The sequence below is a fragment of the Saccopteryx leptura genome, chromosome 1, assembly GCF_036850995.1.
Source record: "Saccopteryx leptura isolate mSacLep1 chromosome 1, mSacLep1_pri_phased_curated, whole genome shotgun sequence".
Classification (NCBI taxonomy): Eukaryota; Metazoa; Chordata; class Mammalia; order Chiroptera; family Emballonuridae; genus Saccopteryx; species Saccopteryx leptura.
Genome location: NC_089503.1, coordinates 383147135 through 383166246, shown reverse-complemented (window position 1 = coordinate 383166246; position 19112 = coordinate 383147135). Strand labels below are relative to the sequence as shown.

The 19112-nt window shown below is 47.4% G+C and overlaps 1 protein-coding gene across 2 annotated transcripts in view; it reads right to left on the bottom strand.

The window, feature by feature from the left end:
• Positions 1-19112, bottom strand: part of CPNE5 (copine 5) — a 99830-nt gene that overhangs the window by 35751 nt on the left and 44967 nt on the right. For both annotated transcript variants that reach the window (XM_066359527.1, XM_066359528.1), the window contains one exon: positions 1175-1278. In XM_066359527.1, the coding sequence (XP_066215624.1) occupies positions 1175-1278 (104 nt within the window). The remainder of the gene's footprint in view (positions 1-1174; positions 1279-19112) is intronic.

Genomic DNA, 19112 nt, shown 5'->3' with positions numbered 1-19112 from the left:
CACACCTCCCTGCTGCTCCCCTATCGCGCGCGCGCACACACACACACACACGCACACGCACACACACGCACACACACGCACGCACACACACGCACACGCGCGCACACACAGAATACCACAATCCACGGGAACTTGGCAGAGCCTTCCTGCCTCTGCTCAGGGCACACTTGCTGTGCAGAGGCCTTTGCTCTAACCTGTAATTTTTCTCCGCCCCCCCCCCCCCCCCCGCCCTGACCCATTCTCCTCCTCTTCTTCACACCCTGCTTCCCCGCCCCCCTTCTCCGCCAGAGCTTTCCTAATTAACCTCCCTGGCCCACGGCCTCCTGCTTCTGCAGCCTCCCAGCCATACGAGGCCGCAGCCTCCCAGAGCTGTGGTGCTTAAAGAGACCGTGGAGACCTCCTAATCCAACTGGTTCATCTTACAGCTGGGAAAACAGGCCCAGAGAGGGGTGTAGCTTGCCTGTGGGGGGTCACACAGTGGGTTGGTACGGAAGACCTAGGCCCCCCGACCCTCAACCTAGAATCTGTTCCCCTGTGTGCACAGCTGACCCACATTTGCCCGTGTGTGTATGTGTGTGTGTGTGTGTGTGTGTGTGTGTGTGTGTGTGTTTCCGTCACCCAGTGGGTAGTTTCTAGATCAGGGAGAGGAGAGGAGGAAATGGGGCTTCAGAGACGGGAGGGTTTTGAATGAAGCCTGTGGTGAGGTGTGGGGCTGGGCCGGGAAAGGGTCCCGGTTCGCCAGGCTGGGGCGCAGTTGGGGGGGGGACAGGTAGCAGCTGGGTGTGCAGGGGACTGTGGGCGGAGGAGGACTGGGCTTGGCTACGTGTGGAAGAAGGACGGGGCTATCAGAGGGGCCCCTGTTACAGCCCTAGCCCCACACTGACCCAATCCCCCACCTCCAGCATTCCGAACATCCACCATTGCTGAGGCCCTCTGAGCGGCACCGAGGGCTTGGCGGCCGCCCCCAGCTCCCCCCCAGCCCCCAGCCAGCCCACGTGGCCAGGGCGCCACCCTGGAGCCCTGATGTATCGTCCTGATGCCCTGCCCTCTCTGGAGCAGGAGCCCCAGGGCAGCACAGGGAAGAGGTGGACCCCAGCCACCCATGCTGCCAGGTGGCCACAACCTGTCCGTCCCTGACCCCAGAAAAGGGGTGGCTTGTCTCCGGGGAACTCACGTTCCATCCTCGTTGCTTCTGTAGAACACCAAGAATGGGTCGGACTTCCCAAAGAAGTCTTTCTTGTCCAGCTTGTTGGCGCAGAACTGCATTGTGGCCACATCCTGATGGGAGAGGGGAGGATGGAGGTGTGAGGCAAGGGGAGGCAGGGGGGCACCCCGACCCCTGGGGAAAGGTAGCCCCGGGGCTCTGGGACCGAGGACTCCAGGGACCAGCCCGTTAGAAAGGACAGCATCTAACGTTTGCCCTGCACCGACGGGGGCCAGGCCCCGGACTAGCACCTCCGAGGGTCCCACTTCATCTTCCAACAACCCACTGCCAGTTCTAGCAAAGAGTCTGCCACGGAGCAGGTGGGTTCTGGAATGAGCCGCCCCCGTGTGAATCCTGGCTTTGCCGCTGTTTAGCTGTGTGACGTCGTTGGGCAAGGGAGGTAACCTCTTGAAGCCTCCGTTTCCCCTCTGTCACATGAGGCTGGTCATAGTATACACCTTAAAGTGCTCTTGTGAGGACTTAACGGGGTCGAGTGTATGAAGCGCTAGGCAGAGGGCAGGCAGTCACATCCACGCAGTCAGTGTTAACACACACACATGTCGTCACTATTTCACTGAGTGGCTCTGAGAGGTGGAAGGCCACTCTGAACTTGGCCTGCCATCCCTACAGCCCATGCTCTGTCCAGTCACCTCACTCGCCCACATAGCTGTGCCATTCCGAGAGGGCCCTTCCCACCCACTACCTCACAGGAGGCCCAGCCAATTCTCTAAGGGAGACGTGGCCGGGACCATGACCCATCAACGGCTGAGGAGGCCGAGGCTCAGAGCAGGGAGGGCTCCCCCAAGCTCACCAAGCAGAGCCCTGGGTTTCTGACTCCCCTGATCAATTCAGGGTCCTATCCGACCCAACACTCAGCCCAAGAGTATGTGGAAGGGACTCTAGACCTGGTAAGGACCTCCGGACCCCCTCCCCTCACATGGCACCCAGCCCCTTAGCTGACCGTGGCCCCAAGAGCACCGGGCAGAAGGCCCCATCCTCCTCTCCACCCATCCCCATGGGGCCTCTTCAACCTGAAAGCTTTGCATCCTGACAAATCACCTTGTCAACTAGCCAGAGCGCAGGGCTCTGTCCTCTGGTCCCTGCAGCTTGGCCTGCTCTCCAGGGCCAGGGCCTGTGGGGCAGCCAGCCAGCTTCCTCACGCTGCCCCGTCCCCGGCGAACAACGAGGGTCTCTTAGAATCAGTGTCCTGCAACCCGAAGAGGCCCAAGCTGGTGGCAGAGATGAAGAGGCAGCCTCCCACAAGATGGAAGGCTGTGGTCAAGGTTGAGGGGATGGGTACAGTACAGGATAAAGGTTAGGAATGTGGTCGCTGGAGCCAGGCTCCCTGCTTCAGCTACATCTCTTCCTAGCTGTGTGGCCTAAGGCAAGTTACTCACCCTCTCCGTGCTGGGTGAGGGATTTCACTTGTAAAATGGGGATACTGGCAGTGTCTACTTCACGTGCTTGGCGTGAGGATGAAATGAGTTCATATGAGCACGGCGCATGGCGCACACTGAGTGATTATCTGAACACTCGTCTCCTCCCCCCAACAGAGCGTGTGTGGCCTCTCGGTCCCTGTCCAACCCCCACTTCCACTGCCTCACCCACCTTCCTGCAAGGACATCTGACAACAGCAAACCCGGAGCATCCCTCCATTCACCCCTCATTCATTCACTCCTTCACGCACTCAACAAACAAGTGTTAGCTATCAGCTGTGTGGGCCGGTCACTGAGCTCAGTGCTTGACAGCCTCTTCATTTTTTAGCCTCAAAACAATTCTTCGTTGCTTTCTACAAATGAGGAGACTGGAGGGGAGAGGGGATCAGAGGAGCTAAGGAACCTGCCCGGGATCACCAGCTAGTAGTAACTGGTAGAGTGGAAATTCAACCTGGAAGAACTGATTTCGAAGTCATGCTTCCTCCATCGTCCTCTCTGCCTCCCTGAGAGAGACCACATCACAGTTCACGAGGCCCACGTCCCTGCTTTCCCTGGACTCTGGGTGACTTGGGACAGAAGTGCCCCGGAAGGGAGGCTGCGGTGAGGGGCGGTGCTGAGGTAGAGGGGTGCCCCGGTAATGACGACGTGTATCCTGTCCCTCAGCACCGCCCACCTGAGAGGGAGAAGGAGGCTTCGTCAGGGCTGGAAGCCTGGGCACCCTAGAGCCTCCCAGGAATCCGGGACCTCAGAGCCGGAGTCAGAGAATGGCGGGCGTATTGAGCGGAACACTGCACATAACTTACTCACTGAACCCTCATACTGACTGTACAAAGTGACTCCTCTACCTCCCTCCTTTTACAGATGAGGAAACTGAGGCTGTTAGCTGTTGTCCAATGCCCAAGGTCACACAGTGGGCAGCCCAGGCAGCCCACCGAGAGCTCTCTAGCTTTTTAAAGTCCATCCCCAGCAGTTACTGTCTCTCCCCAGGAGAAAGTTCCAACCCCATCCCATGCTGGGTGGTGGGAACATGTGAAATGTCACCCTGGGAGCTCTACCCCATGGCCTACGAAAAGGAGAAGTCCTGGGCGCTGGTAGCTAGCACTGGCTATATAAATTGTGAGGCCCAGTGGAAAGAGAAATTGTAGAGTCCTTTGTTAAAAAACTATTAAGAAATTTCCGGCCCAACCCGGCAGTGGCACAGTGGATAGAGTATCAACCTGGTTTCAAAGCCCGAGGTCGCCGGCTTGAGTACAGGGCTCACCAGCTTGAGCACGGGGTCGCTGGCTTGAACATGGGATTATAGACATGACCCCATGGTTGCCGGTGTGGGCCCACAGTCACTGGCTTGAGCAAGGGATCACTGGCTTGGCTGGAACCCCCCAGTTAAGTCACATATGAGAAAGCAATCGATGAAAAACTAAGGTGCCGCAACAAAGAATTGATGCTTTCTATCTCTCTCCCTTCCTGTCAGTCTGTTCCTCTCCCTCTCTCTCGCTTAAAAAAAAAATTAACACAGAACTTAGTAGGCCGTGCTTCCAGCAAAGCACCTGACAGAGAAACCAAGGCCACCTGCTTGGAACCTCAGCTCTGCCGCCTGTCAGCTAAGCAACCCGGGGCACACATCTTAGCCTGCCTTGGTGTTCTTCTCTGACCAACGGAGTGATAATGCCCCCCCCAGCCTGCTGGGGATACCAAAGGAGAGGGTGTAGGTTAAGTGCCAGGTCACAGTGCTGGCAGAGAACACCTCTGAGAACAGGAGCCCACACTTGCAGAATGCCACCTTCCGCTGGGCTGACCCGTGTGAAACTGCCAACATTCAACTACGGTGCTCCTGCGAAAATGGCCACGTCTTACAGTTACGCTCCCTGTGCCGGGCACTATCTTTACATCGACTAGTTCAATTCATCCTCTCAACAACCCCATGAGGTAGGCATAAGCATTCCCATTTCAAAGATGAGGAAACTGAGGCACAGAGAGGTTCACACCCAGGCCTGAAGCCACACAGCTAGGAAGAAGAGAAGCTGAGATTGGAACAAGACAGTCCACTGGCTCCCGAGATGAATAACGGATTCCAAAGGATGGGCCCCGAATCATCAAGATAAGTTTAATTATGTTCTGAAGCCCCGGTTTGAGAAGTCAGAGAAGTGTGAAATCCATTTTAGACAGGCCTCCTCCGTGCAAACTAGTTAAAATTAAAAAATTAAAAAAAAAAAAAGACCGACTGGGAAACTCAGCAGGAAAAATCCACCAGCGAGCCACCAGGCATCAATTCCCCGCTGAGGGCAGACCCGTGGTGTTGCTGGGGGCTTATTCTGTCCCCCCGCCTGGTCTGCCCTCCCTAACACAACCTAGGCCCGCAACAGTCACCAAAAGCCCGTTATGGTCGTCTGGATGGCGCTGTGGCCAAATCCATGGGGGTGAGACAGACCTTCAGAGAGGTTTCTAGGCTGTAACCAAGGCCAGCTTCTTCCCTGATGGCTATGCACCCCACGGGGCGTCCCTGAGCCTAGGAATGGACTAGGTGGGGACCATGCTTTTGCAGGTGGCTCTGACTTCTGTCAACAGGCATATGACTGAGGCTTGGAGGGCTCCCCATAAGTGAGGGTTAGTGAATGGATCGACACTAACCCTCGGTCTCTGTGGGAGCCCAGGAAGAGGCTGTGGAAGGGAAGGGGCCGTTAGAGCCCCTCCCAAGCCCCCCACCCTCCCCACCCCCGTTTGGCGGCCTCCCCCTGAGGGAGGGGCTCTCCCAGCGCAGGAAATGCGGCTCCCAAACCAGAAGCCTCTCTGGAATCAACCACAGAGAAGATAAAGCAGCTCTTGCAATATATGATTTCCTGCAATTTCTGCCTTTCACCCTATCTTTTTAAAAAACATGCTAAGTTCCTCTGAAACAGCAGGTTTGCTTCAATTTGCATCTTTCTGCATGTTAATCAGGCTGCCTGACAGACCACTGCACTCAGCCTGTCTCTCCAGGTGGCCTGTCCCCCCCACCCAGAAGAGGGCAGTGGAGGTCAGAGGTCAGCACTCAGGCTGCAGGCTGGGAGAGGGGAGCAACCCCCAGGATTGGGAGCCCGGAATCCTGCCCTGGCCTGGGTCTTGCTGGCAGCCCCTTGGGCCAGAACAAGAATAAAGCAAGTGCACGATTTAAAATTTAGAGGTGCCAAAAATCTCGGTCATCACAATAAAGATTTTAATGTGATATTTTTACAAATAAAAACCAATGCAAAAGTCCATGATAAGGTTTGGGCACGCAGTCCTGCCTGGCAGTAGAGCAAAGGCTAGCAACCATTCCTGGAGCGGGCTCCTCTTGCAAGGGCAGGGCGAAAGCCCGGAAACAGGCGGAGACCCGCAGCTGAGCAAAGGTGCTCGCCAGTGCCCTCAGGACCGAGCATAACGTCACACACGGGGGCAGGGCAAAGGCCAAGGCCACCAACGCTTGCACCCGAGCACGTGATCACAGCCACTCCCGTGAAGAGAAAATGCGGAGGCAGAGAAATACAACACAAATAAACCAAGAGAAATCCCCAGAAAAGGACCTAAGTGAATCAGATATAACCAAATTACCAGATGCAGAGTTTAAAATAACGATTGTTAGGATGCTCAAAGATATTAGAACCATAGATGGCCATTACGAAAACCTAAATAAAGACATAACAAATATAAAAAAGGGCATTGAAATAATAAAAAAGAATCAGTCAGAAATGACAAATACAACATCTGAAATAAAGAATACAATGGAAGGAATTAAAAGCAGGATGGATGAAGCAGAGAGTCGAATCAGCAAGTTAGAGGACACGATAAATAAAGGCACGGAAGCAGAGCAGAAAAAAGAAAAGAGACTCAAAAAGTCTGAGGAAACTCTAAGAGAGCTCTGTGACAACATGAAGAGAAATAACATCCGCATCATAGGGGTTCCTGAAGAAGAAGAGAAAGAACAAGGGATAGAGACTTTGTTCAAACATATCATAGCGGAAAACTTCCCCCAATTAAGGCAGGAAAACATTTCACATGTTCAGGAAGCACACAGAGAACTCCATTAAGGAGAAACCCAAAGAAACCAACACCAAGACACATCATAATTAAAATACCAAAGCTAAATGATAAAGAGAAAATATTAAAAGTTGCTAGAGAAAAAAAGACTATCACCTACAAAGGAGCCCCCATAAGGATGACTTCTGACTTCTCAACAGAAACACTTGAGGCCAGAAGGGAATGGCAAGAAATATTCAAAGTAATGCAGAACAAGAACCTACAACCAAGACTACTTTATCCAGCAAGGTTATCATTTAAATTGAAGGAGAAATAAAAAGCTTTAGAGACAAAAAAAAAACCTCAAGGAATTTACTGCAACCAAACCAAGGCTGTAAGAAATGCTAAGGGACCTGTTGTAAAAAGATCAAAGGAAAAAAAGAATATAGCAAAAGAGGAATACAGTTTTAAAGAAAAAAAGGGCAATAAACAATTACATATCAGTAATAACCTTAAATGTTAATGGATTAAATGATCCGATCAAGAGACATAGGGTAGCTGCATGGATAAGAAAACAGGACCCATACATATGCTGTCTACAAGAGACACACCTTAAATTAAAAGATGCACATAGACTGAAGATAAAAGGATGGAAAAAAATATTTCATGCAAATGGAAATGAAAAAAAAGCTGGGGTAGCAATACTTATATCAGACAAAATGGGCTTTAAAATAAAGACCATAGTTAGAGATAAAGAAGGAGCAATCCAAATGGAAGATATAACCATTATAAATATCTACGCACCTAATATAGGAGCACCTAAATATATAAAGCAGACTTTGATGGACTTAAAGGGCGAGATCAACAGCAATACTATAATAGTAGGGGATTTCAATACCCCATTAACATCATTAGATAGATCCTCAAGAAAGAAAATTAACAAAGAAACAGCAGACTTAAAGGACATATTAGATCAACTCGATTTAATAGATATCTTTAGAACCTTTCACCCTAAAAGAGCAGAATATACATTCTTTTCAAGCGCTCATGATACATTCTCTAGAATAGACCACATGTTAGGGCATAAAAGTGGTCTCAACAAATTTAAGAAGATTGAAATCATATCGAGCACTTTCTCTGATCACAATGGCATTAAACTAGAAATCAACCACAATAAAAAAATTGAAAAACATTTAAACACTTGGAAACTAAATAGCATGTTATTAAATAACGAATAGGTTAACATTGAGATCAAAGAAGAAATTAAAAAATTCCTAGAAACAAACAATAATGAGCATACATCAACTCAAAATTTATGGGACACAGCAAAAGCAGTCCTGAGAGGAAAGTTTATAGCATTACAGGCATACCTCAAGAAGCTAGAAAAAGCTCAAATAAACAACTTAACCCTGCATCTAAAAGAACTAGAAAAAGAACAGCAAGTAAAGCCCAGAGCTAGTAGAAGGAAGGAAATAATAAAGATCAGAGCAGAAATAAATGACATAGAGGCTAAAGAAACAATACAGAGGATCAATGAAACCAGGAGCTGGTTCTTTGAAAAGGTAAACAAGATCGATGAACCTTTAACGAGACTCACCAAGAAAAAAAAGAGAGAGGACTCAAATAAATAAAATTAGAAACGAGAGTGTAGAATTAACAACTGACACAACAAAAATACAAAATATTGTAAGAAAGTACTATGAAGAACTATACGCCAAAAAACTAGACAACCTAGAAGAAATGGACAAATTCCTTGAATCATATAATCTTCCAAAAATCAATCTGGAAGAATCAGAAAACCTAAACAGACCAATTACAACAAATGAGATTGAAACAGTTATCAAAAAACTCCCAAAAAAGTAAAGTCCTGGGCCTGATGGCTTCACAAATGAATTCTACCAAATATTCAAAGAAGAACTAACTCCTATACTTCTCAAGCTATTTCAAAAAATTCAAGAGGAAGGAAGACTTCCAAACTCCTTTTATGAGGCGAGCATAATTCTGATTCCAAAACCAGGCAAAGACAACACAAAAAAAAGAAAGTTATAGGCCAATATCTCTGATGAACTTAGATGCAAAAATCCTCAACAAAATATTAGCAAACTGGATCCAGCAATATATGAAAAAAATCATACACCATGATCAAGTGGGATTTATTCTGGGGAGGCAAGGCTGGTACAATATTCGCAAATCAATCAATGTGATTCATCACATAAACAAAAGAAAGGAGAAAAACCACATGATAATTTCAATAGATACAGAAAAAGCATTTGACAAAATCCAGCACCCATTCATGATCAAAACTCTCAGCAAAGTGGGAATACAGGGAACATACCTCAACATGATAAAGACCATCTATGACAAACCCACAGCCAAAATTATACTCAATGGGCAAAAATTAAAAGCAATCCCCTTAAGATCAGGAACAAGGCAGGGGTTCCCCCTTTCACCACTCTTATTCAACGTAGTTCTGGAAGTCCTAGCCACAGCAATCAGACAAGAAAAAGAAATAAAAGGCATCCAAATTGGAAAAGAAGAAGTAGAGCTATCATTATTTGCAGATGATATGATATTGTATATAGAAAACCCTAAAGTCTCAGTCAAAAAACTACTAGACCTGATAAATGAATTCAGCAAGGTGGCAGGATATAAAATCAATACTCAGAAATCAGAGGCATTTTTATACATTAATAATGAACTGTCAGAAAGAGAAATCAAGGAATCAATCCCCTTTACCATTGCAACCAAAAAAATAAAGTACCTAGGAATAAATCTAACCAAGGAGATTAAAGACTTGTACTCGGAAAATTATAAAACATTGATAAAAGAAATTAGGGAAGATACGAATAAGTGGAGGCATATACCGTGCTCATGGTTAGGAAGAATAAACATCATTAAAATGTCTATATTACCCAAAGCAATTTATAAATTCAATGCAATACTGATTAAAATACCAATGACTTACTTCAAAGATATAGAACGCATATTCCAAAAATTTATATGGAACCAAAAGAGAACACGAATAGCCTCAGCAATCTTGAAAAGGAAAAATAAAGCGGGAGGTATCACACTTCCGGATATCAAGTTATATTATAAGGCCATTGTACTCAAAACAGCCTGGTACTGGCATAAGAACAGGCACATAGATGAATGGAACAGAACAGAGAACCCAGAAATAAACCCACAGCTCTATGGACAACTGATATTTGACAAAGGAGGTAAGGAAATACAATGGAGTAAAGAAAGCCTCTTCAACAAATGGTGTTGGGAAAATTGGACAGCTACCTGCAAAAAAATGAAACTAGACCACCAACTTACACCACTCACAAAAATAAACTCAAAATGGATAAAAGACTTAAATGTAAGCCATGAAACCATAAGCATATTAGAAGAAAACATAGGCAGTAAGCTCTCTGACATCTCTCACAGCAATATATTTGCAGATTTGTCTCCACAGGCAAGTGAAATAAAAGACAGGATAAACAAATGGGACTTTATCAAACTAAAAAGCTTCTACACAGCTAAAGACAATAAGAACAGAATAAAAAGACAAACTACACAATGGGAGAATATATTTGACATTGCATCTGATAAGGGGTTAATAACCAAAATTTATAAAGAACTTGTAAAGCTTAATACTAGGAAGACAAACAATCCAATCCAAAAATGGGCAAAAGAAATGAATAGACACTTTCCAAAGAGGACACACAGATGGCCAACAGGCATATGAAAAAATGTTCAACATCATTAATGATTAGAGAAATGCAAATTAAAACCACAATGAGATATCACCTCACACCAGTCAGAATGGCGCTCATCAATAAAACAACATAGAATAAGTGCTGGCGAGGATGTGGAGAAAAGGGAACCCTCCTGCACTGCTGGTGGGAATGCAGACTGGTGCAGCCACTGTGGAAAACAGTATGGAGATTCCTCAAGAAATTAAAAATCGAACTGCCTTTTGACCCAGCTATTCCACTGTTAGGAATATACCCCAAGAACACCATAGCACTGTTTGAAAAGAAGAAATGTACCCCCATGTTTATGCCAGCATTGTTCACAATAGCAAAGATCTGGAAACAGCCCAAGTGTCCATCAGAGGATGAGTGGATTAAAAAGCTTTGGTATATATATACTATGGAATACTACTCAGCCATAAGAAATGATGACATAGGATCTTTTACAACATGGATGGGCCTTGATAACATTATACTGAACAAAAGAAGTAATTCAGAAAAAACTAAGAACTATATGATTCCATACATAGGTGGGACATAAAGATGAGACTCAGAGACATGGACAACAGTATTGGGGTTACAGGGTGGGGGGAGGAGAGGGAGAGGATTAGAGGAGGGGAGGGGCACAAAGATCATGGCTTTTCAGCATTTGCCATATTCCCCCTTTAATCTATAGACAGACAGCAAATATTTACTTATGGTGTTTCCACTATAAAGACTGCTGTCTTAGGGACAAATGCTGATGAACTATTTCAGCAGTTCCTCCTTCTTCAAAGACTTATATGTCAACATAGAGCTCCATGTTTCATAGGACATACTCAAGCTCACTCCATGCTCCCTGGAGCTTTAGCACAAGGGAATGCCCTTTTTTTTTCTTTTCTTTTCTTTTTTATTTTTGGTTATATTTTTTCTTTTATTTACTTATTTTTTGTATTTTTCTGAAGATGGAAATGGGGAGACAGACTCCCGCATGCGCCTGACCGGGATCCACCTGGCATGCCTACCAGGGGGGAATGCTCTGCCCATCTGGGGTGTTGCTCTGTTGCAACCAGAGCCATTCTAGCGCCTGAGGCAGAGGCCATGGGGCCATCCTTATTGCCCGGGGTGGCTTTGCTCTGGTGGAGCCTTGGCTGAGGGAGGGGAAGAGAGAGAAAGAGAGGAAGGAGAGGGGGAGGGGTGCAGAAGTAGATGGGCACTTCTTCTGTGTGCTCTGACTGGGAATCGAACCCGGGAATCCTGCACACCAGGCCAATGCTCTACCACTGAGCCAACCAGCCAGGGCCTAGGAATGCCCTTGTTGATCAAGCTACCCAAAAGAAAATTATATGGAGCAACCATGACAGACCGAGCAAGTCAGTCTCATACTATTCATCACCAGAACGCAGCAGCCCGGTGTAAACAGTTTCAACATTCTCGGGAAGCAGCATGGCAGATTGGGAAATCCTGTCCAAGGGGTCCTATACTGCCCCTTCATTTGGAGTTAACCCTCAAGGACCCCTATCAGGACAACTTTGGCAGATGGATGTTACTCATATACCTTCATTTGGCAAACAGTCATATGTCCACATTACAGTGGATACATATTCTGGATCTATAGTAACCTCTGTCAGAACAGGAGAGGCTGCTAAGCATGCTATAGCTCAGTGTCTGTATGCATTGTTCTATTATTAGATTTCCTAAACTGGCTAAACTGAAAATGCTCCTGCATATGGAGCAAAAGCATTTACTGTATTTTGTCATGCTTACAATCTTTAAAGTTAAGGTATTATTAAAGTGTACTCAGCAAACATTTTAAGGTCAATTAAAAAAAAAATTAAGAGGGGGTAGTCATATCCTGGAACTCCTACGGGTCTACCATATCATGTTTTTTATACTAAAAAAAATTTTTACATTTCTTTGGAATGCTGATGAACAGGAGACACCAAATCTTTTTCGCCTGCAAACTACTACCTTCTTTATTAGATCCAGCTAATAACACTGTTTTGTCTTTTTCCAAATAGCTCCAGATATATGGAAAAGATTTATATAGGCGGATGGGGATCCTCAAACCCCTCAGTGAGATCTTCTGAGCATGGCTTTTAACATACCTAGAGGCAGAAAAAGCCCAATAGAGATCAGGGGAACTACCAGCTTTTAGGATACACCCTTAAAGGCTCCAACGCCCCAAAGGGGTCTCATAGGATGCCATCTGGGTCCTGCTTCAATAGTGGAAAGGAAGGTCATTGAGCTAAAGCCTGCCAGGCTTACATGCCTCTGCTGTGAGGAAACAGGGATACTGGAAGGTAGGCTTCCCCCTTGCTCCTCTAAGGGAGGGTTCAGTCTCTTCCAGCCCTGCTCCAGCCACCTATGACCTAACCTTGCCCAGAAAGCTGGGGTTTGCCACTGAAGGCTGAAGGTGCCCAGGGCCGTTGGCCCCATCTACGACACTGTGGACGAGCCTAGGGTATTTCTTCCAAGAAGCAGGTAAACTGATTTCATTTGCACAAGGGCCACTTAACTATGTTTTGCCTGAATAGTCAGGTTTTTTATTCTTCCCTCAAAGATCTCTGTTGTGAGTGTTGATAGTCCTATTTTCTGCTGCTTTGCTTAATATATAGTGTTTCCTTTATCCCTCCTACCTCAATGCCCCACTCATATTTCAGGCTGGGACCTACTCCTAATTTAGAGCTCTCTTTCCCCCTTTTGCCAACTTCTATTATGAATCTACCTTTGCCACCCAGCTTAGTGTATCCCAAGGTTCTCTTTACCAAGCTACAGTCGCAGAGCTCCAGGGAAAAGCAACCTGGTCTCATCTCTCCAGGCAGAGGAGAACAGAAGCTCCATATCCACACATGCTGCAGATGGCTTTTCCAGTCTACCTGAACCATTACCAGTTAGAAGCAGCGGTCATTGGGACTTGGACATGAGCTGCAAAGTATAGAATGGTGACAACAATTCCAGTGCCATGCGGACTTTTCCCGGATGTGGACTTTTCCTGGACTCCTGCTCCCTGTGACAGCTCCTAACAGACTGAACTGTGGTCGGGTTGCATTTTTCAGGGATTTGGCATTGGTGATGGGGCCAACTTGGACTTGGTGAACATGTTAAGGACACTACTCTTTTATGGATTCTTGCTGTATTGGCCAAGAGTTTGCTTAAAGGCTCTTAATCACTGTAAAAAAAATAGAAGACTGGATAAAGAAGATGGGACACATATACACCATGGTATACTATTCAGCTAGAAGAAATGATGACATCGGATCACTTACAGCAGAATGGTGGAATCTTGATAACATTATGCGGAGTGAAATAAGTGAATCAGAAAAAAACAAGAACTGCAGGATTCCATACATTGGTGGGACATAAAAGCAAGACTAAAAGACATGGACAGGAGTGTGGTGGTTACAGGGGGTGGGGGGAGGGAAGGAGGGAGAGGGGAAGGGGTACAAAGAAAACTGGATAGAGGGTGACGGAGGACGATCTCTCTTTGGGTGGTATGCAACAGAACTAAATGACAAGATAACCTGGAAATGTTTTCTTTGAATATATGTACCCTGATTTATTGATGTCACCCCATTAAAATAAAAATGTATTTATAAAAAAAAAAGTCCATGATAAATAACACACCAAAATTTCAAATAAAGCCCTTTTACAAGTGAAGAAACTGAGGCACAGAAAGTTCAACTGACTTGCCCGGGGTCACACTGCTGCTGAGCTATGACACAGGCTCCGGATCCCGAGCCCAAGTTCTTAACCACCTGGCCCTACCGCTCACACGCTGTGCCCTAAGAAGCACTTTTAAATAGATGGTTGGGACCATGGTGACATTTATTGACTTCTCTTTAAAGTTGGCTAGGTTTTCCAAAATTTCCTGAAATGAATACAGTGTCTTTTTTTAATCAGAAAAAAAAGGAAGACATTTACAAAGAAAAAGAATTATTAGCCACAACTCCAAAATTCAGCAACTCCAGCAGGAGGGACCCCAACCCAGAGCCGAGGGTGATCCTGTGAACAGTGACCCCCGGGAGGGCTTCTGCACTCACAGAGGGACCCAGAGCTCCAACTCGCCAAGATAAGGCTGTAGGAACAGGAGACCAGGGGTGCCGGGACATCAGCGAAGACCCTACAGACTAGACTAGAGTTGATTCGAACACAGACGGCGGGTGAAGCTGGTCTAGCAGACTGGGCTTGTCTTTAGGCTTTGACTGTATTAACCACATTGAGGTCAAGCTGGCTTCTCTCTGTCACCTTAATGACCAACTTTTCAAATAATCAAATCAGTTGTGCCTCTGTTGATTTGGTCATTCAGAGGCTGCAAACTCTAGATTGGCCATTTTCTCTTCCACTCATTGAGAGCCCTCTGTGTCTGGGATGCAAACCCAATCCATCAACTAAAGTTCAAAAGAAAAATGGAAACATTCAGCTTTGAGGATGTTCACTGCAGTATTAATTACATTGTTGCCTATAAGAGCATAGAGGCACTGAAGAATGACCCGTCCACACAGTAGAGAAATAACAGGCAGCTATTAAATACATGTTTCCCAAGGACATCTGATGACATGGAAAAATAAAGCTGGATACCATATTCTACTAATAAATAAAACTGGAGACCACATTGTACTAATTATAAGGGAAAGAAACCATATACATGTACACCCAGAAAAAAGCCCAGAGGCAATGCATCAAAATGTCAACAATGATTATCTTTGGGTGGTTTTTTTTTTCTTTGTATTTTCCAACTTGTCCATGATAAACATGTTAGCTTTTTAGCATCAGGAAAAAACATGTGTTTATTTTGTTTTCTTTCTTTTTTTAACTAGAGGAACTATTTCTAAGCTCCCCCCTCCCCCCCCCCACCACCAAAAAAAAAAATCACAAATGAAGTTTTAAAGGAGCGAAGGTTGAATGCTGGTCATTTACCACGTAGAACACGTACATCCGTGCTAGCTATACATGCATCTGTGCTGAACCTCACCCTGCAGACCTCTGAGCTTCAGAAAGCCTGTGCCACCTCCTTGGTTTCATCTCATCTCTTTCTTCTTGCCTTTCAGGACTCTCCCCACACGGAGACACTGGGCTCTCGCTGCGGTTTGTAGAACGATGGCAGTTCTGACTCTATCGGGATTCAAGGATGCTAAGTTCCCCTGCTACAGGTCCCGCACGATCTGGCCCCCACGACCACCTACGCCCTCACCTCTCTGATACCAGTCTTCCCCTGCCCCAGAATCTTTGCACAAGCTTTTATTTTTGCCTGGCCTCATCCGTCTTCTAGCAGGTAGCTATAAGGGCTCATTCCCTCACCTGTATGGACTTTGGCACTATATAGTACTGCCCACCGATTTTCCTTCAGGCTAGTAAAGAATGCTATACGATATCTGTTATAAAAAAGAGGCAATGGGGCCCTGGTTGGTTGGCTCAGCAGTAGAGCGTCAGCCCAGTGTGTGGAAGTCCCAGGTTCAATTCCCAGCCAGAGCACACAGGAGAAGTGCCCATCTGCTTCTCCACCCTTCCCCCTCTCCTTTTTCTCTGTCTCTCCCTTCCTCTCCTGCAGTCAAGGGTCCATTGGAGCAAAGTTGGCCCGGGCACTGAAGATGGCTCCATGGCCTCCACCTCAGGCGCTAGAATGGCTCCAGCTGCAATGGAGCAATGCCCCAGATGTGCAGAGCATCACCGCCTAGTGGGCATGGAGGGGTAGGGCTGAGCCCAAGCATATTTGCTGAAATTAAATGAATGGGCACATGCAGGCGGTGACATTTAAGCAGTGGGCCCTCCCCCCCCCCCCCGGGACCGCTTCAGTGTGAGGCTTCCACTCTCTTGGCTTGTGTGCCATGAGTCACACACACCCTTGCCAGTGTGTGCAGGGACCCAGCTGGGAGCCAGGGAGGACTTTTACCTGGCCGGGAATGCCAGAGTGCAGCAGGCCGAGGAGGAGTCAAGGGCCCTGGAAGATACCAGGGGCCTCTCTTCCGAAGCCCACCACTCGCCAGGCCCGCTCAAGGGCTACTGGCCCCACAGAGGCCACAGAGCTCGCAGCTGTTCACGGACCAGGGCGGCTCGTGGCTCCTCTGTGGGCAAAGGAAGGACTCCCTGAGGATTCGGAGTCCAATGCCTGAGCCAGAATCCTGCAGTCCCAGGCAGGCCGCTTCAGCCTCTCTGCATCCGTACACTGGGGTGACTCATGGCTCCCCAGCCCCCGGCCTGTGGCAGGAATCAACGAGACTGTAAACATGAGAGTCCCGGTCAACTGTGAGGACTATGCAAATACTGGTCACTGTTACACGGAATAATCATCATTTTACTGCTGAGCATAATTATTAAATGGTGATTTAGAGCCCTTCGGGGGCTAAAGCTCATTATTACTGTCAACATCAAGTATTACTGACTGGTATTTTGGATCAAATGCCCATTGTCAGAACTTTCTGGATATCTCCCTTCTTGATGAGCAAGGCTTTTCTGTAACCTGTCAAAGCCAGCCAGTCATCTGCTGGAGTCCACACCCCATCCTTCACGGGCCCGCCCGCCCACGCCATCCCATGGATGAAGGCAGGGTTTGTCAACTTCGGCAGAATGCATTCACTGGAGCAGGAAGCTCTCCGCTCTAGCGCAAACCCTCTCTCCGCCCCACCCTCTTCCTTTGATCCTCCCACCGAATTGGGAGCTGGAACCGCAGAGGCAAAGCCACTCTGATGTAATTACTTTAATTCAGCCAGATGCTGGGAATTAGTCTCTTCCTTGCAAGTATTCGAGGGAAAGACTTAGAACTCAGCCAAAGATGGCCCAAAGAAAAGGAGCTGACAATCGCAGTGAAGGAGGGGACCCCCTCCCCTTGTGCTGGAACAGCTTAAATCCAGGAAACCGCCACCATCCCTGGTTACAGGAGTGGGGGCGGGGGGGGGGGGGGAGAGGTAGGCAAGGAGCAGGGGGAGGCTAATAGGAATTAAATGCAGGCTGTTCACTAATCCCGGGAAACTAGAGCGATAACAGCACCCTGCATTTCTAGAGCTTCAGAATTTCCAAAGCACTTTCGCTTCTGAGCTTATTTAATTATAAACTGGGGAGGAAGGCACTGCTAGAAGCTGGGGGGGGGGGGTGGGGGGGGGAAGCAAACTGAATTTAGGCTTCAAGGAATTCCATCTTTAGACGCCAGGCACCAGTTAAACACAATGCAACTCCCTTAATCCTCACAGCAACCCTCTGAGCCCCAACATACAGGTGGAGAAACTGAGGCAGAGGAAGGGTGAACAAGCTCGATCCTACATGGCAACTGGGTTCTCTCCCTCAGCTACTGGACCTCTCCCCAGTCGCAATTCGGGTCACGAGCACACCCAGGTAGGTGTCGTTTTCATCGTCACCTGCTGCTGTGCTTCCTGCCTGTTCTGTCACAGCTTTCTGATAGGCCCTCAAGAGCACCTACTGTGTGCCCAGCCCTCTGCTGGGGGTAGAGCTGGGGGGAGTTTCGGGCCTGCTGTCAAGTTCCTGCCCACCCACCGCAGTAAGCAGACCGGGAGAGAATCGGAACCAGCAGTTGCATGTGAGTTGATTTGGTTCTTGTTCTCCTGTTTGCCGCCCCCCCCCCCCCGCCCCATCCATGGTGTCTTATCCTCCAACCGGAAGCCCCTGAATGCAGTTTGGGACACCACAGCCTAGTGGTTAAGGACCCCGGCTCTACACCCAGACTGCCTGGGATCCATCTCTTCTACTCAGTGGCCACGTGACCTTGGGTAGGTCACTTCACCTCTCTGTAAAACGAGGACCATCATACCTCAGACTACATATTACATTACACATATCATAATACATCAGATAAACAAGTTCATACATGTAGCCAGTTAGCGCAGTGTGTGGCTCAGAATAATTGCTCAGTGAATGTTGGCTAACAATTTATGCTTCCCAGTAGTTCTCAAAGGGCGAAGTAGAAACCCCTGGCTGGGGGAGCGGGGATGGTATCCGGGAGGCCAAAACTATTTTCATGATAATGCTACTAAGATTTGGAGTTTTCTAGAAGTGATCCTATGGTGCTATCACAACAGATGGACTGCAGAGACAGATATGAGAATGCAGTTCTCTTGGGTCAAGCCAGACATGAAAGAGATTTATGAAAATATAAAACAAGGCCTCTCTTTTCACTATATGGCTTTTGTTTTGGAAAATAGAGTTATTTTACAAAAAAAAAAAAGATGTTATTTATGTTAACCAATTTTAAATAAATACTGATAGCTAACAGACTTCCCGGGAAGGTCAGAAAATCTTGCTTCTCCGCATCCCAGCCCAACCCATGGGAAGCTGGGTGTCCGGGTTGCCCCAGGCTGGCCTTGTGCTCACACTCTGTGGCCACCTCCACCTTTTGTCCCCAGGACTCATCACGTTCCCACCTGTGTGTGGCTCCTAATTAACCCAGGAGGCATGCAGCCTGGTGGTCCCGGGGAGAATGAGCCTGGATTTTAGAATTAGGCTGGTGGATTAGAACCCTGAGTCTACCGCTTCTTGTCCTTGGCCGGGTGATGTAGTCTCTCTGAGCCTCAGTTTCCTCATCCATAAAACGGGAATGACAACAGTACCTAACTCTTCGGGTTGTTTTTAGGAGTAGTGATAAACTTATGCAAAACGCCCATCACTTGGTAAATGAGAACTGTATTTTATCATTCTCCTAGGCATCGGTCCCCGAGCCCTTCCAGCTGTCCCCACCTGCTGCTTCTCCACAGTTCCGCAGGAGGAGCAAACCCAAGGGCTGCCTGGGACTGAGACTCTGCTTCCCGACACGCACGCACGCACACGCACACACAC